Source organism: Diabrotica virgifera, chromosome 1 (genome assembly GCF_917563875.1).
Source record: "Diabrotica virgifera virgifera chromosome 1, PGI_DIABVI_V3a".
Lineage (NCBI taxonomy): Eukaryota > Metazoa > Arthropoda > Insecta > Coleoptera > Chrysomelidae > Diabrotica > Diabrotica virgifera.
The window spans coordinates 105,936,521-105,959,594 of NC_065443.1; the positions used below are offsets into that span (position 1 = coordinate 105,936,521).

The following is a 23,074-nucleotide window of genomic DNA, read 5'->3' on the forward strand; positions in this document are numbered from 1 at the left end:
GGGACAACGTGATTATCTATACAACGTGATCCTATACAACGTGATTATATTTTTTTGTATAGTCATCAATTATATATCGTAATCAAAATTTTTATATCTTATGATGAACCTCCACAACGGGTCTACCCCAAAATGCCGACAGCCAAAATCCCGACAGCCAAAATCCCGACGGCCAAAATTCCGACACGCCAGAATCCCGACAGGCCAAAATCCTGACACGCCAGAATCCCGACTGGTTTGATAAGTTCCTTTTTAACATATAATTACATTTATTTCTGGTTTTTTGTTTATGGCCATCTGTTTTTTATTGTTTGTTACTAAACAAAAGTATTTGCCATTTAATATAAACTAATTTGCTAAATAAAATTTCTAACATGGGTATATGAATTAAATTATTTTTTCGTCAATATATGGTCCAATTATACATGTATAATCAAATCCTGAATTCAAGTTTACTTTCATATAATATATATTATCATGTCACTTACAACCTTCCATTTCAGTCAGTATAGCTTTTATATTATATAATGAAGTGTTTAATGATTTTTTCTTTTAAAATACATAATAATTAGTACCCGTACTTATTAGTAAGTAATTAATTTTTCCATTTCAAAACTTTATAATATGATTTGGTATTGCATTTGAAAAGGAAACAATAAATATTCAAAATGTAGTGGTCGGAATTTTTGCTTATGCGAGGATTGTTGCATGTCGGGATTTTGGCCTGGCGGGACACTGGCGTGTCGGGATTCTGGCGTGTCGGTGTTTTGGCCGTCGGGATTTTGGCTGTCGGGATCTTAGGTGCCACCGCTCCACAACATATGCCGACCAATGAATAATGTAAGATTGTTAACGGTAACAGATGCTAGATGCCTTGATCTCCATCTTGACCAACGTCTCACTTAAAATTCCAGCAAATGCATTGGCTCCTTGGACGCAAATCAAAACTCAACATCCAAAACAAAACTCTTCTATACAAGGTCATACTCAAGCCTAAATGGTACTACGGACTACACCTTTCGGGCTGTGCAAAAGTTCTCACATCGATGGTGGATGCACCATATTACGTAACTAGTCCAACACTTTACTACGATTTAAGGATTCCTTACGTCAGATAAAAAATCAATCGACACACGAAGCCACAAAATAAATGTACCATTCACCACGAAAATGAGTTAGTAAGGGAATTAATCAACAACGGTCTTGCCACAAGGAGAGTAGATATAACCTGGCCCCAAGACCTAATGAGACATCACTGGATGTTGGTTTTTTAGGCATTTATATTTAGTCTCATTCTCTGTGCTGATGCATTTACGCATCGGTCGATAAATCGAGTAGATAAATAGAGTAGAATACCTAGCAGATAAGTAGAAAAGTATGGAATGCCATGGCGGAGTTCCCAATACCAAAGAAACTCATTCTGATGACCAAAGTCTGTCTGGCAACTTTGAACTCAACAGTGGACTCAAACAGGGTGATGCGTTATCTTCACTACTTTTTAACCTTGTATTAGAGAAATCCATGAGGTCGGCCGAAATAAAAACAGAATTGAAATCGGTTCAAGGTCCCAAGCTATTATTGTTCGTTCGCTATAACTTTTCCCATGCGTCACGATTCATTTTCAAACAAATTAAGTCAAAACAGAAAGTGAAACATACGCCGATGTGTGTAGTATATAGTATAGGGGAAAGGCGGGCAAAATGGGGTACTTAAGGTTGAAAGATCAGTACAAAAAAAAAAAATGTGTATATTTACAATAACATCATATGATTTTATTAATAAAAGCATATTTGGACATAAAAAAAAACATAAATTATTCCTAGCAAAAAACAAATACAACATGAAAACAATAAAAAATTAAGAAAAGTCCTTTTACCCCGTTTTACCCGTCAGGTAGGGTAAAATGGGGTAGGATCAAAATAAGGCATAATAACCCAATAAACACGTAAACTACCTATTTGCAGAGTTCACAAACAAAAATCTCTTCGTCATCTTCTTCAATCCCAGCGCATGACATATGCGCCCAACGAATGCACCTGGAACATGAAGCCCATCCTTCAGAGGATGTAGAATAAAGATCTCCACAATAAAGGCACTCTGCGTCACTAGCACATGATTCACTATCACTTGAAGAATCACACTTTTTAGAAACTTTTACTTTTTTCGTGATAGTTTTCCCTTTAATACCATCGGTTTGTTTGATGGTTCCTATTTTTCTTTTTACTACCCCAAGCATTGGCATTCTTTTCGGCTTATTTTTTTCTAAAGCGTCTTCCAGCTCTTTCTTGTAAGGAGTAGAAGTCAAAATAGCAGTTTTTCCCTTTCTGTGTGAACTCCGTTTAGTTGCAGCACTGGCTTGCGGAATAGGCATAAAAACGGTTGGTGATACTATCGGAAAAGCTGAATCATTGGAACTAGAGGTACCTGGCTTCGCATTGCTGATTGGTGTTGTATTCTTTTCAGGGGTTCTTTCGCCGAATGGAACAGTAGCTCTTGATGTGTCTGGTTGTGGGCTAACGGTGGGTATCGTTTTCTTTCTTGGTGTTATTTCTTCGAATTGAGTAATAGCTTTTGAAGTTGATGGCACTGCATCAGAAAACGTCGGATTATTATTTGTTTGCTGGTTTGGCTTACTGCTAGTTCGATAGACCTCACAATTTTGTTCAGGAGTTCTCTCTCTTTTTTCAATCTCAGTTGTTGCAGATGGCAAAAAATCTGCGTCAGAAAAAACACCTAAGTCTACAGGCCACACCCCAGTTTTTTTTAAACCCATTTATAGCAGTTGTCATTGTAGCCGCCCTTATAAAAGCAGCACTAAATAATGATGAGAGTTGGTGAAATATCACTACCCTACCTGGATTGGTTCTCAGCCATTTTCTCACTTCGTCATCGTAATAAGTGCTTAGCGGCTTCATGAATGAGACGTCAAGAGCTTGCAGCCGATGAGTTGTGTGAGGAGGGTAACATAAGAGAATTACACCGTTATCTCTTGCATAATTTATTAATTCCAAATTCTTTGTATGGGAAGAGTGGCCGTCCAATAAAAGAAGCACCGGTGCTTCTTTTGACGCTTTAGAAAATTTTACGAATTTCTTAAACCATTTAAAAAAGAGTTCCATGTCTATCCACCCTTTTTGATTCAACTCCACCCTACCACCAGGCACCAGTCCATCCATGAACCCTTGCTGCATTCTTTTGCGAGGAAAAATCAACATAGGAGGCATGTAAGCACCTGCTGCTGAAAAACATATCTCCGCAGTTACTAACTCTCCGCGTTCTCCGGATGTTAAGTTCCCCACCTGCCGTTTACCCTTCGTAGCTGTAACTTTGGAACTTCCCTTTGGATTCACTGTAATTCCGGTTTCGTCGACGTTATATATTTTTTCTGCTGAAAAATTATACTTTTCAACTACTTCTACCAGTAGTGTAAAAAACTGTGAAACAGCAACTTTATTGAACCCTCTAGCTCTCATTCCAGAGGTAGCCTCAGGTTTTCTTATCGACAGCTCCGCATGTCTCTTTAAGAAGCTTTGCATCCAAGCTTTTCCAGCCATTCGAGTTCTTTTGTTGAATGGATGATCAACACCATTTAATTCAGCTAACTGAAAGGCGAGACCTCTGCATTCTTCCATCGTAAACCCAAATAATCGTTCTTCCATATTTTTTAGGTAACCAGCGATTTCCTGTTCCTGCGTCTGTGTAAAACCTGGCTTGTAATTTCCCATAGTTTTTGAAATAGGCACATCTGGATAATTTTTTCGTTTTTTCACATAACGTTCGAGTGTGGTTTGTGGGACATTAAACTGAACCGATGCACGGTAATGTCCCATTTCGCCGTTGATTACAGCTCTGACCGCCCCTTCCATAGACTGTGTAGACCAGCTCTGCCTCTGGGTGACACGTTTGTATTTAAACACCATCTGAAACAAAGTACCTAATTTAAGGAAGGGCAAAATGGGGTACCCCATTTTACCCTACCCTACTCTACCCCGTTTAGCCCGCTTTGCACTACTTTTAGGTTAAGTGGTAAAAAATTCTTAAAACATTGTTTATTTGAACAACCGCTACGACATATTACGCTCAAAATAGTACATGTTTAGCTGAAATGAAAAAAAATAATGTGCAAATAACCTAACAGTACTTACCTTAGTTTAAATCGGTCTTAACAATTACAACTACTACTCGTCCGTTAGTCACACAATACACTTCAGTCGCCTACAACGGTATTGTTTGCACTACCGGTTTAAAACTCGATCAAATTACAGAGGCTCGTCTCCTGCAAGTACCTGTGACGGTACAAAGTAGATAGAGTTGGGGGTTTCGTTCTCAATCGCGGTACCCCGTCTTGCCCGTCCACCTCGTTGTGCCCGCCCTTCCCCTACAGTATACAAAATGTATGTACACATCGACGTTCGTTTCACTTTATGTTTTGACTTAATTTGTTTGAAAATGGGTCGTGACGCATGGGAAAAGTTATAGTGGACGAACAATACTAGCATATGCAGATGACAGTGATCTCGTTGGAGATTCCATGCTATCCATAAAAGATATTTTCAACAAGATGAAGTAGGGCTAAAGATTAATGAAGAGAAGACAAAATATATGTGTATAAATAGAACGACACGAAGAGACAGGGTAGGTCAACACCTTTAACTTCGAAAGAGTAGAACGTTTTAAGTATCTGGGGGCCTTAATCACAGCTGGCAACGATGTCACTGAAGAAATAAAAGACAGAATCCAATCGAAAAATCGCTGTCTATTGGCAATTAATAAGCTTATAAAATCAAAAAATCTTACAAGAGGTTCAAAGATCAAAATCTATAAATTCATCGTCAGACCTGTACTAGCATATGGATGCGAAATGTGGACCATGACCAAAGCAAACGAAGAAAAGCTCAGACGTTTTGAACTAAAAATACCTAGAAACATTTTTGGACCTCACCACGACATCACCACCGACGAGTATAGGATCAGAACTAATATCGAATTAAAATCACTTTACAATGAAGCCGATATTGCTCAAGAAATTAAATCACAGTGACTAAGATGGGTAGGCCACCTGCACAGACTTCATAATGAAAGACTTGCAAGACTGGTATGGGAGGATATTCCTACAGGCAAAAGACCACGCGGACGTCCCAGAATGCGATGGAGAGATAACATTCAAGCAAATCTCTGGAAAATGAACATTCCATTTGGCCCTAGATTGATGGGAGACCGAATAAATTGGAAAAAAGTTGTACAGTAAGCCAACCCAGGGTTGTAGCACTGCGTGATGATGACATGGTAGATAAATAAAATATTTGATTTAAACGTATGCAACATAGCAGACTACCATATTATTGGGGTATTACAACCTTTTGTATGGTAGAATATTGTTTATTTTACCAATAATTCATAAAATGCTTATTTGTAAAAAGGCCATTAAGTAGGTAGTTGATTATGCCATAAATGCACATATTGGACTAAATAATGTTAAATACAAGGTCATACTTAAGGGTTACAAATTCTTATTACGTTATTTTTATTATCATCGATAATTAATAAGTTATAACAATGTTTGAGATTGAGAGTGCGGGCATAAAGAGAATTTTATGCATGCACTGGAATTATATGTACACTATTATGTATCTAAGCAATAAAAAACACCACAATGAACTATAATATGCGAATTTATTTTCCAGCTTTTGTTACTTAATTTTAGATATACCGCCATGTGGGAAACATAAAGTTTTCTCGTAAAGTTCTTTATGTAAAGTTTTACTTCATATAATGCACACGCGGTCTAGAACGGGTATTAAAATAAGATATTACTCTTCTAAAATATAAAAAATAATTGATAAAATTAATTGAAAGGCTATGGCGCATCCCGCTCAAAGTAAATTTTCGCTTCATTCACAGTAAAATTTTAAACTCCTGTAGGTATATACACACTACACACATAAAAATATTCTAGGGGACAAAAACAAAAAGCGAGATTACAGAAGGATTCCAAATAATTAATTTCAAATATTTAGACAAAAAAGTTATAAACAAGTGTCCAAAATATAAAATAAATATTTTTTCTTAGAATTATCGCAATAGCTCTTAAAAAAATTAAAAGAGAACTCCATAAGTCAAAGAATGGTAACAAAACAAAAATAAAAAAATAAATTTGTGGCCCTCAGGTACCCACAAAGTAGTTTTTAGGTTAAGTTAGCATAGTGTATAACCTCCACGGTTGCTGGTTGCTGCTCTAAATTTGTTAGGCAAACTCATGATCAGACGGTCAGTGTCTTGCTGCGGTGTTCTGCTCCACTCCATTGAAAGGCCCTCAAACAGTTACTGTCTTGTATTGAACGCAATATTTTGTTGTAAGATGCATATGCCCAATATGTCCCATACATGCTCAATTTGGTCTAAATCTGGCCATTGTGCAGGCCATAATTAAACCCCAAGTTCATTATCTTTGAGGAATGTTTGCAAGACGCTGGCCGTATTTGGACGCGTATTGTCGTGCATTAATTAAAATTGGGAACCAGCTTGTTATGCAAATGGTAAAATAATAGGTTCGAAAATAATATCGCGATAGTCTGTTACATTTAGAAACCGTTTCAGACAAACGAGTTCGGTTTTTCCACCAAGAATGATGCCACCCCATACCAATATACTGCCGCCTTGCTGTCTATAAACCTCTTGCACGGTGACCAATCGTTCAGCATGGACAGATCGTCTCCAAATTTTTGGTGCAAATCCAAATCGGGACTCATCTCTGAACAAAGTAGAGGCCCACTCACCTCTAACCCAATTTGCGTGTTCTTGTGCCCACTGAAGTCAATGAGCGCGATTTCTTCTGGATAACACAGGTGCAGTCACAGGTGTGCGAGAACATGCGTTTACTTCTAGAATTTTGGCAACTTCTGATTGATTATTTAAATCTGTTAATATAGGTGTCCCCTAGTATATTTTGATGTGGTATATACCTTGTGGGTTACAATTTTGAGGATTCATAAACAGTGAGTAATAAAACCACATTCTCCATGGCTGCAAATTGTAGGGATCCGAATACATTGATTAGTAAAACCACATTCACTATGGTTGCAAAGTTTTAAGGTCTAAAATCAGTGATTTTTAAACCCACATAACCTATGGCAGCATATATCTGGAGCCCAAAAAAGCAAACCCCTAAAACTGCAAATTTTTGGTTCAAAAAATAGTGATTAGTAAATTAAAATCAGCTACTCCGTGGCTCAACATTTAAATAGTCCAAAAACAGGCAAAAAGTTCATTTACACCCTATGATGTGTAATCCTATAGAAGGATATTTAGAGGTAATTAGTGTATCAAACCAATTTTTTCACCTTATCATTCTTTGCCTTTATACCTATGCTGGGTCAGCTTCCCTAATTATATTTCTTCAAAAGAATATATCTTGGCTCAAAACTATAAATATATCAACCTCTTTTACCGACATGTTCTGTTTAAGCAGAATCCAATCTTCATCCCTAGAACTGGCAGATCAGCAGTTCTTATTTCAATTGGTAATTATCGCCTCGACGTTGAACATTACCAGCCCATCTGAACCTATGCTCTTTCATTTTGCATAAATTAGTATTACCCTAGTCCTAGTCTTCCCCTAGCTACTCAGTTTTAATTTTTTTTCATTCCACTCATCTATCTAAGAATCTTCATTTCAGCCACATGCATCCTTGTTTCTCTTCCTTTTTAACTGCCCAAATTTCAGTCCTTGCATCATAGGTGATCCTGTGGCTGTTTTTTAAAATTTCCCTTTAAGCTTCATTGCAGTTTTTCTGTCACACAATACACCACTTGATTCCTTCCACTTCGTCCATTTAACCCTAATCTACTGCATGCACGACTATCTATTTTCTAATAATTCTGTGATACACATCCAAGATACTTAAAACTGTTATATTACTTTTCACAACATTTTCCCATGCAAAAATATCATTGTATTTGTAGTAACTCCATCTTTAAATGAACATTCCGAATTCTCTGTTTTTGTCTTACTAAGTTTTAAACTGTTTTCCTTAATAGCTTGTCTTCACTGATCCAGTTTTTGTCTAAATCGCTTTCACATTTTCCTAATAACACTACTTCATTAGCCTACATTAAGCACCAGGGAGTATTACCCTTGATTTTCGCTGTTAATTGATACAATCATCATCATCAATGGTGCTACAGCCCTATGAAAGAGCCCCGACCTTCCCAAGTCTATTACGCCAGTCAGTGCTATCCATTGCCAACCGTTGCCAGTTTGCTGCGCCTATTTTTCTCCCATCCTCATCTACACCATCTTTCCATCTAAGTTTTGGCCTACCCCTATTTCTACTTTCCACAGGTTGTGACATAAGGATTCTTCTAGGAGGGTTGTTATGCTGTGATCTTGCTAGATGTCCTGTATATCTTAGTCGTCCTATTCTTATAAGAGATACTACGTCTTTTCCACCAAATATATGTTTATATCTGTGGTATACCTCGTAGTTGTACCTCCTCCTCCAAATACCATTTTCACAGATGCCACCGAATATGCCTCTCAGGATCCTTCGTTCAAATATAAGCAGAAGGTTTTCATCTGCCTTGGAGATGGTCCATGTCTCCGATCCATATGTCAACACTGGTTGTATAAGGGTTTTGTATATGGTTATTTTTGTTTTTTGGCTTAAGTTTCTGCTTCTCATATGTCTACTCAGTCCAAAATAGCATTTAGGATTATCCTTCGCTTGATTTCTTCTGTCATGACGTTTTCCTTGGTGATCAGGGAGCCTAAGTATGTGAATTTGTCCACCACTTCAAAGGTAGAGTTATCAACAGAGAATTGGTGACCGATGTTTCTGGCTCTATTGTTGGGTGTTGATGCCACCATCTTAGTTTTCTCCTCGTTTACTGTCAAGCCCATATTTTTTAAGGTATTTGAGAAGGTGGTATACATTTCTTCTAGTTTGCGTGTTGTGCGGGCAACTAGGTCCACGTCATCGGCATATGCCAAAATTTGGGATGATTTATTAAAAATATTTCCTCTGTTGTCTATTCGGGCATCTCTGACCGCCTTTTCCAGAGCTATGTTGAAGAGGAGACACGCCAGCGTATCTCCCTGTCGCAGCCCAATATTCGTTTCAAACGCCTGTGATTGTTCGCCCTGTATTTCGACTTTGCAAACGACTTTACGCATTGTAGCCTTAACCAATCTTACCAGTTTGTCAGGGATGTGGAATTCATCCATGGCTTCATACAATTTATTTCTTAGGACACTATCATAGGCCGATTTAAAATCTACGAAAAGATGGTATGTGTCGATATTGAATTCATTGGTTTTTTCCAGTATTTGTCTTAGCACAAAGATCTGGTCTGTTGTTGATCGACCAGGCCTAAAACCACTTTGATATTCTCCAAGAAGCTCCTCTGAATATGCACTTAGGCGACCATATAAGATGCTCGAAAATATTTTGTAAGCTGTATTAAGGAGGGTTATTCCCCTATAGTTTCTACATTCCAATTGATCACCCTTTTTGTGTAGCGGGCAAACGATTCCAAGACACCACTCTTCCGGGATTTGTTCCTCATTCCAGGCTCTTAGTATTATTTTATATATTTGATTAGTCAGGGTAGCACCTCCATATTTAATAAGTTCCGCGGATATACCATCACTTCCTGGAGATTTATTATTTCTTAGGTGTTTTATTACATCCCGTACTTCTTGAATTGATGGAGGCTCTAATGGTGTATTGTTGGTTGCTCTTGGGTTCGGTTGATTTGGATCTTCTACTTCGATGGTAAGTAGTTCTTTATAGTATTCCACCCACCTTTTCAATATTTCTTCTTTTGTATTGAGTATGTGCCCCTCCTTATCCTTACATAGTCTTAGCCTTGGTTTGAATTCCTTTCTTGCATTATTCAGAGTTTTATAGAATTTTCTTGTTTGATTTTCCTGTTTTAATGCCTCAAGTTCTTCTAGTATTCTATTTTCATAAGTTCTCTTTTTTCTTCTATGAATGCACTTCTCTTCTAAGGTCTTTATATTTTTGTTGTTTTTCTCGGTGATATTCTAATTGATACAATACTCATGATAATAAACAAGAATGAAACACCGAAACTTGATGTAATCCTACTTTCAAATAAAATTTATGCCTACCACAGAATCTCTAGAGGAACTTTATCATATGCTTTCTCAACATCAATGAATACCATATAAGCGTATATTTCTGTATTCCCGTATTTTTCCATCAACTGTCTTAAAATGAAAATTGCATCTGTTGTCGATCTGGCTTGCATAATAGGCCAGGGTAATAAGACAAAAATATACCCTGTTCGTGACACTCGAGCAGCCAGGGTACTGAAGCGTTTTTTGACACGTAATACCTATACGCTGTGAGCTCGTACGTAGAGGGGATATTTACAAATTCGCGAGCGCCAGTAGTGACAAGTCTGTAAACCTTTACCGGAAATTTGACATAAATGTCAAAGTGATTAATTTAAAATTAAAATTAAAAACATTAATTATAAAAAATATTAGTTGGTCAAAGCTGTGGTATATATTTTTACCTTAAATATACTAACGTTTTAAATACTTAATTAAGTTTTTTTAATGTTCTATTAATCTATTAATCTATTAATCTTAGCGCCATCTACACGATAATTGTGAAAGTATCCCAAGTAAGAAATTCATAGTTTGTCAATAGAACGTCAAAATGATTAGCAAAATTTAAAAAAAAATCGATTAACAATTTAATTACTTTTTTGCGTTGTAAATATTAAGCGATAACAATTAAATAATAAATTTAAAAATTACCGGTGAAAGTTGAATTAGTAGTCTGCTAGGAGCGACACCAGCGAAGCTCACAGTGTATAGGAACAAATTGTAACTATTTCCTGTGTAGGATCTGGCGGCCAGTTTTATTTATAAACAATTAACTGTCAAAAAATGGCATTTTTTCCTTTTTTTTTCAAATCAATGGAAAACAGTGAAACTTATGATTTTTTTAGTACAAATATCTTCGAGATTATGGAAAAAGCTTTAAAATGACATATTACAAAGTTTGATATACTGATTTATTGTTAATATAATTGCGAAAAAAGGTCGGAATTGCAAAAAAAAATATTTTCGCAATAACTGCTGTAAAAATTAGTGTACAGGTTTGAAATTTTTGTCAAATGAGGGTTCATTGGTGCTTAATATGTGATAAAAATTTCAAAGCGATTAATTTAATTGTTTAAATTTTATTCGAATTGTTTATCTCAGTGAGTATTTTTTTGCACTAACATAAGTCAGAAAAAAATGACGTTAGATCCATTCCACAGGTGTCAAATGGAAGAGCATGAACTATATTTTCAACTTGGTTTAAAAAAGCGAATAAAAAATGCATTTATTAGTAATAAATAATTGTGCAAAAGTATCGTAAATCTTTCCTTATAAACTTTTTGAATAACTTTTTCCAAAAAAATAACTTTTTTACCCTGTTTTAAGTGCACAACTACCAAGTAATGTTATTTATATCATAATTGATAAAACATTGTAATAAATATATATATAATTTCTTATATAACAAAATAAAAAGTTTATAAGGAAAGATTTACGATACTTTTGCATAATTATTTATTACTAATACATAAATGCATTTTTTATTCGCTTTTTAAAACCAAGTTGAAAATATAGCTCATTCTCTTTCATTTGACACCTGTGGAATGGTTCTAACGTCATTTTTTTTTCTGACTTATGTTATTGTAAAAAAAATGCTCTCTGGGATAAACAATTTGAATAAAATTTAAACAATTGAATGAATCGCTTTGAAATTTTTATCACAGATTAAGTACCAAAGAACCCTTATATGACACAAATTTCAAAGCTGTACACTAATTTTTACAATAGATATTGCGAAATTATTTTCTTTTTTTGCAATTCCGACCTTTTTTCGCAATTATCTTAACAATAAATGAGTATATCAAACTTTGTAATACGTCATTTTAAAGCTTTTCCATAATCTCAAAGATATTTGTACTAAAAAAACCATAACTTTCACTGTTTTCCATTGATTTGAAAAAAAAAGGGAAAAATGCCATTTTTTGACACTTAATTGTTTATAAATAAAAATGGCCGCCAGATCCTACGCAGGAAATAGTTACAATTTGCTCTTATAGGTACCTGTCGAAAAAACGCTTCAGCACCCTGGCTGCTCGAGTGTCATGGAAAAAACCTTATTACCCTGGACTATAAAGCCATATTCAATCTATCAATTACTCTCTCCCATATTTTCTTGGTATGACTTAGAAGTTTTATGGCGCTATAAATTGTGTATTTTTCTATATCTTCCTATGTTGTTAATTTTCATCGTTTTTGTAAACAGGGGCTAATTATTGTTGGTTTCCCATTTTCGCGGCATTTGTCCCACTTCCATAATTCTGTTAAATAATCCTGTTGGTCAACTTTTCCTTGAGGAAATAATGTTACAGATAAACAGTGAGAAGTGTACTTTTGAAGTGTGTAAAATAAATAATTCCTAGCTGAGCGCTTTCGGCTTATGAAGCCATCTTCAGAGCTATGTTACAATAAAAGGTCTCTACTGAATAATTGATCTTAGAATTCAAAGGTTTAACTTACGTCAAAAAGTTCAAAATACCACTATGAAGAGAGATGGATCCCACGTACGATATAAAAATCCTTCTATTTCTTATGCAGTTTTTTTAATGATGGAAAAAACCTTGTCTGTCTGTTGAAAAAATTGCTCAGTTTTGCTGTTGGTTTTGGTAGCCGGAAAAGTTAAAAACATCAAATACGAACACAAAGGACTTTCACACAAAAAATTACATTACATATAACGAATATGTGATCACGGTAAGGTCAAGAAACCCTACCGTCTGAAGTGTACGGTGTCAGCATGCAGAATGGTGGCATGGAGGATTTTAATGACAGCCGACACAGACAGGGTGTGCTCGTTAAGGTGCTTTCACCTTTTCTCATATCAAGTGACAGTTGACATATGACATTTTAGCAATCGAATTGAACAATTTTTTTAACAAAGTCTGTAGTTACATAAATCTGGTTTTTAAAAAATAATGAAATACATATTGAGAAAAGACTTAAGGTCCAAGATAAATCAGTTGACAAGTTATCCTTCAAAAACTGAACCCGAACTTTTTTAAATTAATACAGGATGTAAAGAATCTTGATGATTTTTTTTATATTATTGGATAACTCACAAATTTTAAAGTGCACTATGGGTGTTTCGAAGATGGAAAATAAATTAAGAATGAATTTTTTGAGAAATATGATTTTTAAAGAATAAGCTGCCAAATGATTAATTACAAATATTGTTTTTTAATGATAATTTAGTAAAGAATTAAAGAAAAAAATTTTAAATTAATTTTTGATTGCATGAGGTCAAACTTCTTCCTCCAGAGTCTCCCACAAAAGTCTGAATAAAGGTTTATAGTTGTAATTAAGATTGATTTGTGTATTTAAGCAAAAATCAGGATTAAGTTTCATTTCTTTGGTTGTCTCTAGATCTTCTAAAAGGTTCATTTGTCTATAGTTTTTGGTTGGTATGGTATGTAAAACCTACACTCTATATAACCTATGTTATGATATCTACGCCCGAGAGGGTAGAAGGTTTAAAAATTATAATATATATGTTATGTAAAATTGTACTGTTTTTAAGGTTGGATTTTAACCAAAATTGGATTTCTCTGGATTGCTGAGATGTTCCTTGATCCTCTGAGAAAGGATCCTCATAGTTCTGCCCACATAAGTCATGTTACAATCCCCACAAGACAGCTTGTAAATACCACTTTTATTTAGATTGTCGATTTTACCTTTGGTGTGGCTGAAGATGGATTTGATGTTATTTTTGGTTTTTAAAGAGATGTTTAGGTTACTGACTTTATTACAAAGTAATCTTGATACTTTTTCTGAAATTGGCCCTAAGTAGGATAAGGATCTATAAATAGATGTAGTGTTGGGTTCGTTTTCTATGTTAAAAGCTTGGTTTAGTCTCTTTTGAGTATTGACCTTCTAATGACCTTATCTACAGTAGAAGAGGGGAAGCCATTGTTGTTTGCTATTTGTTTAATAATTGAAATTTCGTTGTTGTAATTGTCTTGGGACATGGGGATGTTTAGAAGTCTGTGAACATAACATTGCTAATGTTGTCTAAAATTCCACAATAATATCATCTGGTCCTACTGACGACTATGTTTACTGACGGGTAAATCTATCAAATAATGTATCCAAAAGTGCGAAGTTATAGATGGTTTTTGATAAAATATAATTTTATGATAAAATTTGGTACTTACTTATGCTTGTTAGGTTTTTAAAAGACGGTTTGAATGGTGATAGTACTAATTAATAAAAAATATAAGTTTTAGCTTACCTGGAACTATAAGGTTCATCGTCAAAATATAACCCCCTGTCAAGGGATCTATCTCGTCTATCTCGAATAGGTAAAAATTCTCGTTCGTGGTCCATTGTGGGTCCTCTATCTAAAGACTGATATCGAACAGACATTGGATTGGATGGTCTGAAATAAATAAAAACAAATAAACATATTACCAATACACATACAGTGTGGTTAAAAATAATGGAATAATTTTTTTTTGAGAATAAGCCACTTTGGAGCAAAATTCCGAGACAGGTCGATTTTTATTAGTAGATTATGATTTTTTGACATATATGTCATACTAGTCGTGATCACATAATCGATGATTTTTTTTAATAAGAATAGCAGCCGTGTGCTATCTAATTTGAAAGTTTATTCAATTATCTATTCAGCAACGTAAACATTAACATAAATATTTATACAGGGTGTCCAACAAATATTTTTGAAATTAAAATAATTGACACAAAAAAAAATAATGTGTTTAATTTATTTAATTCAAAATACATTGTACTGTTTTCAAAAAGCATAAAAAAAGTTTATTAGACAAATAAACATTACTTTTTGCTTAAATTTAATGTTCAAACTGCCAAGAGGCGGATGGCATGTCTGTATTTGTTATACTACTATTGGAAAATAGATTGTACCATATTTAACTTCAAATAAGTTTCGATTTAATCAAGACCTCAAAGCTCCCGTCGTTAAACTTAAACTAAGTTCTGGTTATACACTTTAACTAACAAGTTATATTTGGTCAAACACAACTTTGTTATAATGTTAACAATATAATGTACATGTGACGTCGGTCCTATCTACACGACGCACGACGTGACATTAATTCTTATTTTGTTACAGTTCAAGTTTAGTTAAAATGAGTTTATTGAAATTTTCGTGTTATTAAAATTGTTATTGTTTAGATTATTCTTCTTCTTGTAGTGCCTATCCGCTTCGGATATTGGCGACCATCATGGCAATCTGTACTTTGCACACTCTGCTCTTAAAAGATTTGTAGTGGTTGTGTTGAACCACGTACGTAGATTTTTCAGCCACGAAATCCTTCCTGGTCCTCGCTATCCCTCTACTTTTCCCTGTAAGACCAGTTGCAGCGATCTATATCTTTCACTGTTTCTCATGATGTGACCGAGGTATTCGATGTTGGCTGTTTTTATTTTGATTAACAGCTCTTTTTCTTTTTGCATTCTCAGCAAAACACACTCATTAGTAATGTGGTCGGTATAAGATATCTTCAGGATTCGACGATAAAGCCACATCTCAAAAGCCTCAATTTTCTTGCAGGTGGCGTCTGTGAGAGTCCACGACTCAACACGTACAACAGTATAGGAAAGATATAACATCGTAGTAATCTGACTTTTATTTGATTTCTATAAAATGGTCCTAATTTCCATTGACGTTCGTACCAAGGTAGGTATATGTTTTTACTCTTTCTATTTGTTGACCATTCACACTGATTCGTCCAAATTTCTCTTTGTTCTTAGAGATAATCATACCTTTTGTTTTCTTAGTGTTTAGTGAAAGTCCGTATCTCTGACTGACTTCCGCGTCTCTGTTCATTAACTCCTGCAGGGCTTCAGAACTGTCAGCGAATACCACAGTGTCGTCTGCGTATCTTATGTTATTGATACATTCTCCGTTAATTCGAATTCCGGCCTCAACATCATCCACTGCTTCTTGAAAAATTTCCTCAGAAGATGTTAAACAGCAGTGGGGATAGTATACATCCCTGACGGACCCCACGTTTGATTTTGATATCGTCGGATTCTCCTGTTCATCTGTTCGGATAGATGATGTTTAATTCCAGTAGATATTGCTGATAATCCTTAAATCACAGGTGTTAATTCCAATATTGGTTAATATCTCCACCAGCTTTTCGTGCTTTACTAGCGTTACCAGGTGTCCCGATTTGCGCGGGACGTCCCGATTTTCAGGGGTCTGGGGACGCGTACCGATTTGTACCTGATCGGGACACTAAATGTTCCGATTTTCACCCACGAAAACCAATTTCAGGAGGACTTGGAGTGAATTTTACAACTATGTTATAAAATCCAGGCACTCCTAAATGCGGCAACATCGAATGAAAAATATAATTTTAATAAAAAATAAATAATTTACTTAATCTACGATTTTTTTGTATTTTCGTCTGATTATTTTTATTATGTAGGATTAAATACAGATTATAGAAACACCTTGTAGTCCAGTAAATGAACGGGAAATACGGCGATACCGTATAATTTTCAGGATCCACTCCGAATTGCACGAAAACTTGGACGGCTTGTGCCGTTGGTTGCTTTTAGTCGGGGGGGGGGGGTGACAAATTGTAGAAGCCTCGGAGGTGTAACCAGAGAAGGTTCCCATTGTTTTCATTCTGGTGGGATATGTTATATGCCATTAGAGTGAAAACTTAGTCTTTTGCTAGCAGTTGCCGCTAGGGCATCTATGCCATTTCGTTCGTTGCAATTCGGGACTGCACGCTGGGGTTTGTTTTGGTTGGATCAGGGAGAGCAGCATATGTGCCTCCTGATGAGAGACTAATACCTCGGACTAAATTGTAGAAGCCTCGGAGGTGTAACCAGAGAAGGTTCCCATTGTTTTCATTCTGGTGGGATATGTTATATGCCATTAGAGTGAAAACTTAGTCCTTTATTTTTATGTTTTAAAAAATTTCTAGCATCAAAACTAAGCGAGTTATGCTCAAAATCAAGTTGACTCCTTTTTTTTTGGTAAAAAAATCGTGAAAATCTCCCCCTACTTAGCGCCCCAAATAAAATTAATCGTTACCGCTTTACAAACAATTTACTTTATTTATGTATTTTTTACATGATTGAAAGGGTCTAAACGAGTCACTAATCACGAGTGTATGCAAAATATGAACAGCCATATTTTAGCCAATTTTTGTCTTACAGAAAAACAAAATGAATCTATCATATTTATTATAAAAGCAAAACCTACCTACTTTAGTATCCCTAATACTTTTTAAGTTATTTTGAAAAAAAGGGCATTTTCCAATATTCTAGGAAAATTTTTTTTACCACAAAACCAATTTTTTTCAAAATTAAGCACTCCCAAACGGTAAACCTTACAGATCATATTAACAATACACATATAAAGTAAATGGTAAAGCGGTAACGATTAATTTTATTTACGGTGCTAAATAGGGGGAGATTTTCACGATTTTTTTACCAAAAAAAATGGGCCAACTTTATTTTGAGCGTAACTCGCTTAGTTTTAATGCTAGAGACTTTTATATAAAACAAAATCAAAGATTTTTGAAACACGTGAAAAAAATTTAATAGGTTTTGCCCGAAAATTGCTTAATTTTTTGGTTAATTCAAATTGAAAAATTCGATTTGGAATTTAACGAATAAGAACGTATTTGTGATGAGCTACAACTTTGCTTTTACTGGTTTCATAGACTTTCTGAACATACATTTTTTTTGCTTTTTTAAAAGCTACATTTGCTAAGAATATTTTTTTCGATAAAATTACTCGAAAAGTATTGACTTAGTTTAAAAATTATATAGAACAAAAGTTTTTTAGAGTTAGTCAGTTGATCCATTTCGGGACTTACTTTAAAAGCGCGTTTTTTACCCCCGAGAAGGGGTCTGTAAGTGTCACCCCCCAAGTAAAAGCAACCAGCGGTACAAGTTCAACTTTTAAGTAGACAGTAAGTAGAACCTAAAATCAGATTTTCATGCAATTCGGAGTCGACTCTGAAAATTACACTCCAAAACGTTCATTTACTGGGGTTGTTTACTTGTCCCGATCTACAACCCTAACTCCCGATTTGTTTTTGCTTATGTACCGATTAAAAACAAATCGGACCTGGCAACACTATGCTTTACTGTATCGAACGCTTTATGGTAATCAATGAAACATGCATAAACATCGCAATTTACGTCTCTACATCGTTGAAATAGCACTTGTATACTAAATAGAGCCTCTCTTGTACCCACTGCATTTCGAAAAACAAACTGTGTTCGGCTGATTTTTTCTTCGCACAGTCTATATATCCTTTGAGCATCATTAAGCTGATGGTTCGGAAATCTCTGGTTTTTGGTATTACTCCGGTTAAATATATGTCGTTAAATATTTTGGTTAGGCGTTGAGTACCGTCGGTTTAAATTATAACATAGACTATTAATATGTTTTAAAGGTTGAGTGCACCTATAGCATGGTATAGTTAGACCCAAACCCAGACATCCAAAGTGAAAGTTATCCTCCAACACCAAATTGTTCTATATGGTCCACTTAATGTTCAGAAAAAAGTCACACCATTTTGAGCGTCGGGTTTGGGGGGGAGAGGGGGGAGAAATCTGCAAATTCGTAGTTTTTTATGTTTTTCGTCAATATTTCTAAAACTAAGCGGTTTAGCATGAACAACCTTCTATACAAAATTATTCTACATTAAATTTGAAATAAAAAAAGCCCCTATGCATAACATTTCTAAAATGAACGGTTCCAAAGTTACGGAGGTAGTATAGTATAATTGGTCCAAAAAAAGGCCTAACCCAGACATCCAAAGTAAAAGTTTTCCTTCAACACCAAATTGTTCTATATGGTCCACATATTGTTCACTAAAAAGTTACACCATTTTGAGCGTCCGGTTTTGGGAGGGAGATGGGAGAGAAGCCGGTAAATTAGTAGTTTTTTTTACGTTTTTCGTCAATATTTCTAAAACTATGCTTTATCGTAAACAATGTTATATACAAAAATGTTCTACATGAAATTTAAAACAAAAAAGGCTTTATACATAATTGTTATAAAATCAACGGTTCCAGAGTTATGGAGGGTGAGAAGTGGAGATTTTCGATACTTATTATATTTACCGATTTCTGCCCCCACTCCCTCCCAAACCCGACGCTCAAAATTGTGTGACTTTTTTCTGAACATTTTGTGGACCATATAGAACAATTTGGTGTTGGAGGATAACTTTCACTTTGGATGTCTGGGTTTTTGGTATAGTTATATCATAAATATTGCCCAAAAAATATAAAAAGTATCGAAAACCTCGACTTTTCACTCTCCGTAACTCTGGAACCGTTGATTTTATAACAATTATGTATAGAAGATTTTTCGTTTTAAATTTTATGTAGAATATTTTTGTATATAACATTGTTTACGATAAAGAACAGTTTTAGAAATATTGACGAAAAACTTAAAAAAACTACTAAATTACCGGCTTCTCTCCCATCTCCCTCCCAAAACTGGACGCTCAAAATTGTGAAACTTTTTACTGAACAATATGTGGACCATATAGAACATGTTGGTGTTGGAGGAAAACTTTTACTTTTGATGTTTGGGTTAGGCCTTTTTTTGGACCAGTTATACTATACTACCTCCGTAACTTTGGAACCATTCATTTTAGAAAGATTATGCATAGGACCTTTTTTATTTCAAATTTAATGTAGAACAATTTTGTATAGAAGGTTGTTCATGCTAAACCGCATAGTTTTAGAAATATTGGCGAAAAACTTAAAAAACTACGAATTTACCGATTTCTCCCCCCTCTCCCCCCAAACCCGACGCTCAAAATGGTGTGACTTTTTTCTGGACATTGTGTGGACCATATAGAACAATTTGGTGTTGAAGAATAACTTTCACTTTGGATGTCTGGGTTACGCCTTCTTTTGTATCAACTATACTATACTACTATTCGTTTCAAGAAGATTCAATAAATAACATTATGTTTTTTGTTAACAGCTATTAAAATTTAATTTGCGCAATACACCGTGCGTCAGAGAAAACGGTCACCCCACAAACTGGATTATTTTTGATGTCTTAAATTTCCTAAACCTGTTGTCCGATTAAAAGTAATTTTTTAAATTTGTTATAGCCTTATTATTTTAAAATATCGCTATGTATAATCATATTGTTGCTAAACAGGTAAATTGTCATTGTATACCGGGTGTACCAACCAAACTGTGTTTTTTTATAAAAATTCGGAACACCCTGTGGAATATTCTAGCATTTATAAAATACTGCAATTAAAACCCAACTATAGCCTCAGGTCTTCTTAACATTCTTTTTTTTACTCATTCATTTATGTTGGATATTAGATAAGTTATGTAGTTTACCATCTAGCTATGTTCTTCATCGGTACAGGATGTTTCTAAATAAGTGCGATAAACTTTAAGGGGTAATTCTCCATAAAAAATTATGACTCTTTGCTTTATAAACATATATGTATGCAAATGCTTCATTTCTGAGATATGGGATGTTGAATATTTTCTTACAAATTGACGATTTATTTATTGCTCTAAAACCGGTTGAGATATGCAAATGAAATTTGGTAGATTTTAAGAGCAACTTATTGCACATTTTTTGACGTACAATTAAGAGTTTCATATTCGCCATTGACATGCGGGTAATATGAACCGTATACACGCCAATAGTGAATATAAATCTCTTAATTGTACGTCAAAAAATGTGTAATAACTACTTCTTAAAATCTATCAAATTTCATTTGCATATATCTCAACTGGTTTTGGAGCAATAAATAAATCGTCAATTTGTAAGAAAAAATTCAACATCCCGTATCTCGTAAACGCATTTGCTGACATATGCTTACAAAGCAAACGGTCATTATTTTTTCATGCAGAATTACCCCTTAAAGTTCGTCGCACTTATTTAGAAACACTCTGTATTAATGAAGAACATGGCTAGTTGTTAAAGTACCTAACTTTGTTATTATCCCACATAAGTGAATAAATCAAAACACATAATGTTAAGAAAAACTGAGGCTATAGTTCGGTTTTAATTTAATAATTTTATATATGTTAGAATATTCCACAGGGTGCTGCGAACTTTGAGAAAAAAACACAGTTTTATTGGTCCACTTGGTATATAATGAAAATTTACCTGTTTATCAAAAATATTATTACACGGATATTGTTAAAGATTAAGACTATGCCATAATAAAAGAATCACTTAAATTGGACAACAGGTTTAGGAATTTCGAGACATCAAAAATGACCCATTTTGTGGGCTGCTCGTTTTCTCTGACGTACAGTGTAAGTAGATTTCATTCTATGACCCAAAAATACTGATATAATTTATACATTAATCAAAATAAAAATTGTGCCGCTTCATTTTTAACTTCAAATGTCTTGAAAAATAATGACTTTATCGTTACGAAAGAAGAGTATATTATTTACATAGAAAGTATTAAAAAAACGAAAAATTCCACTAAAATAGCAATTTCGCCAGTATCGTAGATTTTGCGAAAAGTAAGCCATTCACTTTCCGCTATCTTACACTTGTGGTAGTAGCCAAAAACATTCATTTAACATAATTTATTAGGTACATACACTTTCTGCCAATTATCACAAGGATATGACTAAGAGTTTTTAAATTTTTAAATAAAACACCCTGGAACTCAGTAAGGAGCCAATAGGCATGGATCCCGCTTACTAAAAAAAAATGATTAATAGCAAGCTAAAAATTTGTCAATAACTTTACGGTGGCTAATCGGACAAACTTTGATGTACGGGAACAGTGGAACAAAGGAAGTTTTCATTTTGGAACAGGTTATAAGTTTCGAACGTCAGACTACGAAAACGTCCCATGTATTTTTTCGGACAGATCTTCCAATTGATTTGTTACCCTTTCATTAAATTCTCATGCAAAAATGAGACTGCGATTTACCACCAACATCATTCTTGTCATTTTACATGTTGTACGTGTCGTACTTATTAAAATTTCCAATATATTTGTTGAACAAACATTTTTCATATATTATATAAAGTTTGCTATTGAATAAACTTAAAAACCACCAGCTAGTTTTCACAGTCATAAACTTGTCAGGAAAACACGTTCCACAATTAAAACTTCCCCTATTCCAGGGTTCCCATGCATCAAAGTTTGTCCGACTAGATATTGTTAAGCTATTATCAAATTTTTAGCTTGCAATTAATCAACTTTTTTTGGTACGCGGGATCCAGGCCTATAAGGAATTTGGGTTAAATCCTAATATTTTGAGCCCCGGAATATATGGTTAAAATATCTCCAATTATAAATGAAACACCCTGTATACATACATATTGTCAAAAAAGCAAAATAGAAATACTGAACACTTTGCAAGTTTTTGTAATCCCAAACTTTTATTCCGAGATATCTCCATGCTTGGAATACTACTTTAGGAACATTTGAATTGGTAAAAAGTATTTTATTCAAATCTTCTAGATACTTGTTGCGACTTTATACTTGTCTCCAGAGAGAGAAATTCAAAATTTATTTCATTTTACGTTTACATAATCTAACTAGCGCTGTTGTGAGGGGTCCTAAGAAATATTAAAAATGTTTTAAGGCGATTAATGTAGAGATAAATCACCTTGCGTTAATGTAGGTCCTAATTCATTTTTTAGTCCCAATATTTTGCTTGGGAATACAGGAATGTCTTAACGATTTATGATGGCGAAGCTTAGAAAGTTCAAAAAGGTTATTAAAATGGTTTAAGTGGGGAGTAAACGCAATTAATTATTGCATTAGAAAGATAATTTTGTTACAAAAATTATTATGGTACATACTCTAATGATTTTGTCCTTACAACCTGGTACTATACGGAATTATAGTACACTATACGGAAAAAATATTAAAATGTTTATGATGATTTATATATTTAGTATACATGATATAGCCTTGCAAACATTATTCACGACGACGCAACGTCCCCGATAAAACAGATGTTCTGG

At 34.5% G+C, this 23,074-nt stretch overlaps 1 protein-coding gene across 4 annotated transcripts in view; it reads right to left on the reverse strand.

Moving 5' to 3' along the window:
• LOC114325450 (ELKS/Rab6-interacting/CAST family member 1) overlaps positions 1 to 23,074 on the reverse strand; it is a 607,107-nt gene that overhangs the window by 453,685 nt on the left and 130,348 nt on the right. For all 4 annotated transcript variants that reach the window (XM_050642808.1, XM_028273526.2, XM_028273523.2 and 1 more), the window contains exon 2: positions 14,364 to 14,510. In XM_050642808.1, coding sequence (XP_050498765.1) covers positions 14,364 to 14,510 — 147 coding nt within the window. The remainder of the gene's footprint in view (positions 1 to 14,363; positions 14,511 to 23,074) is intronic.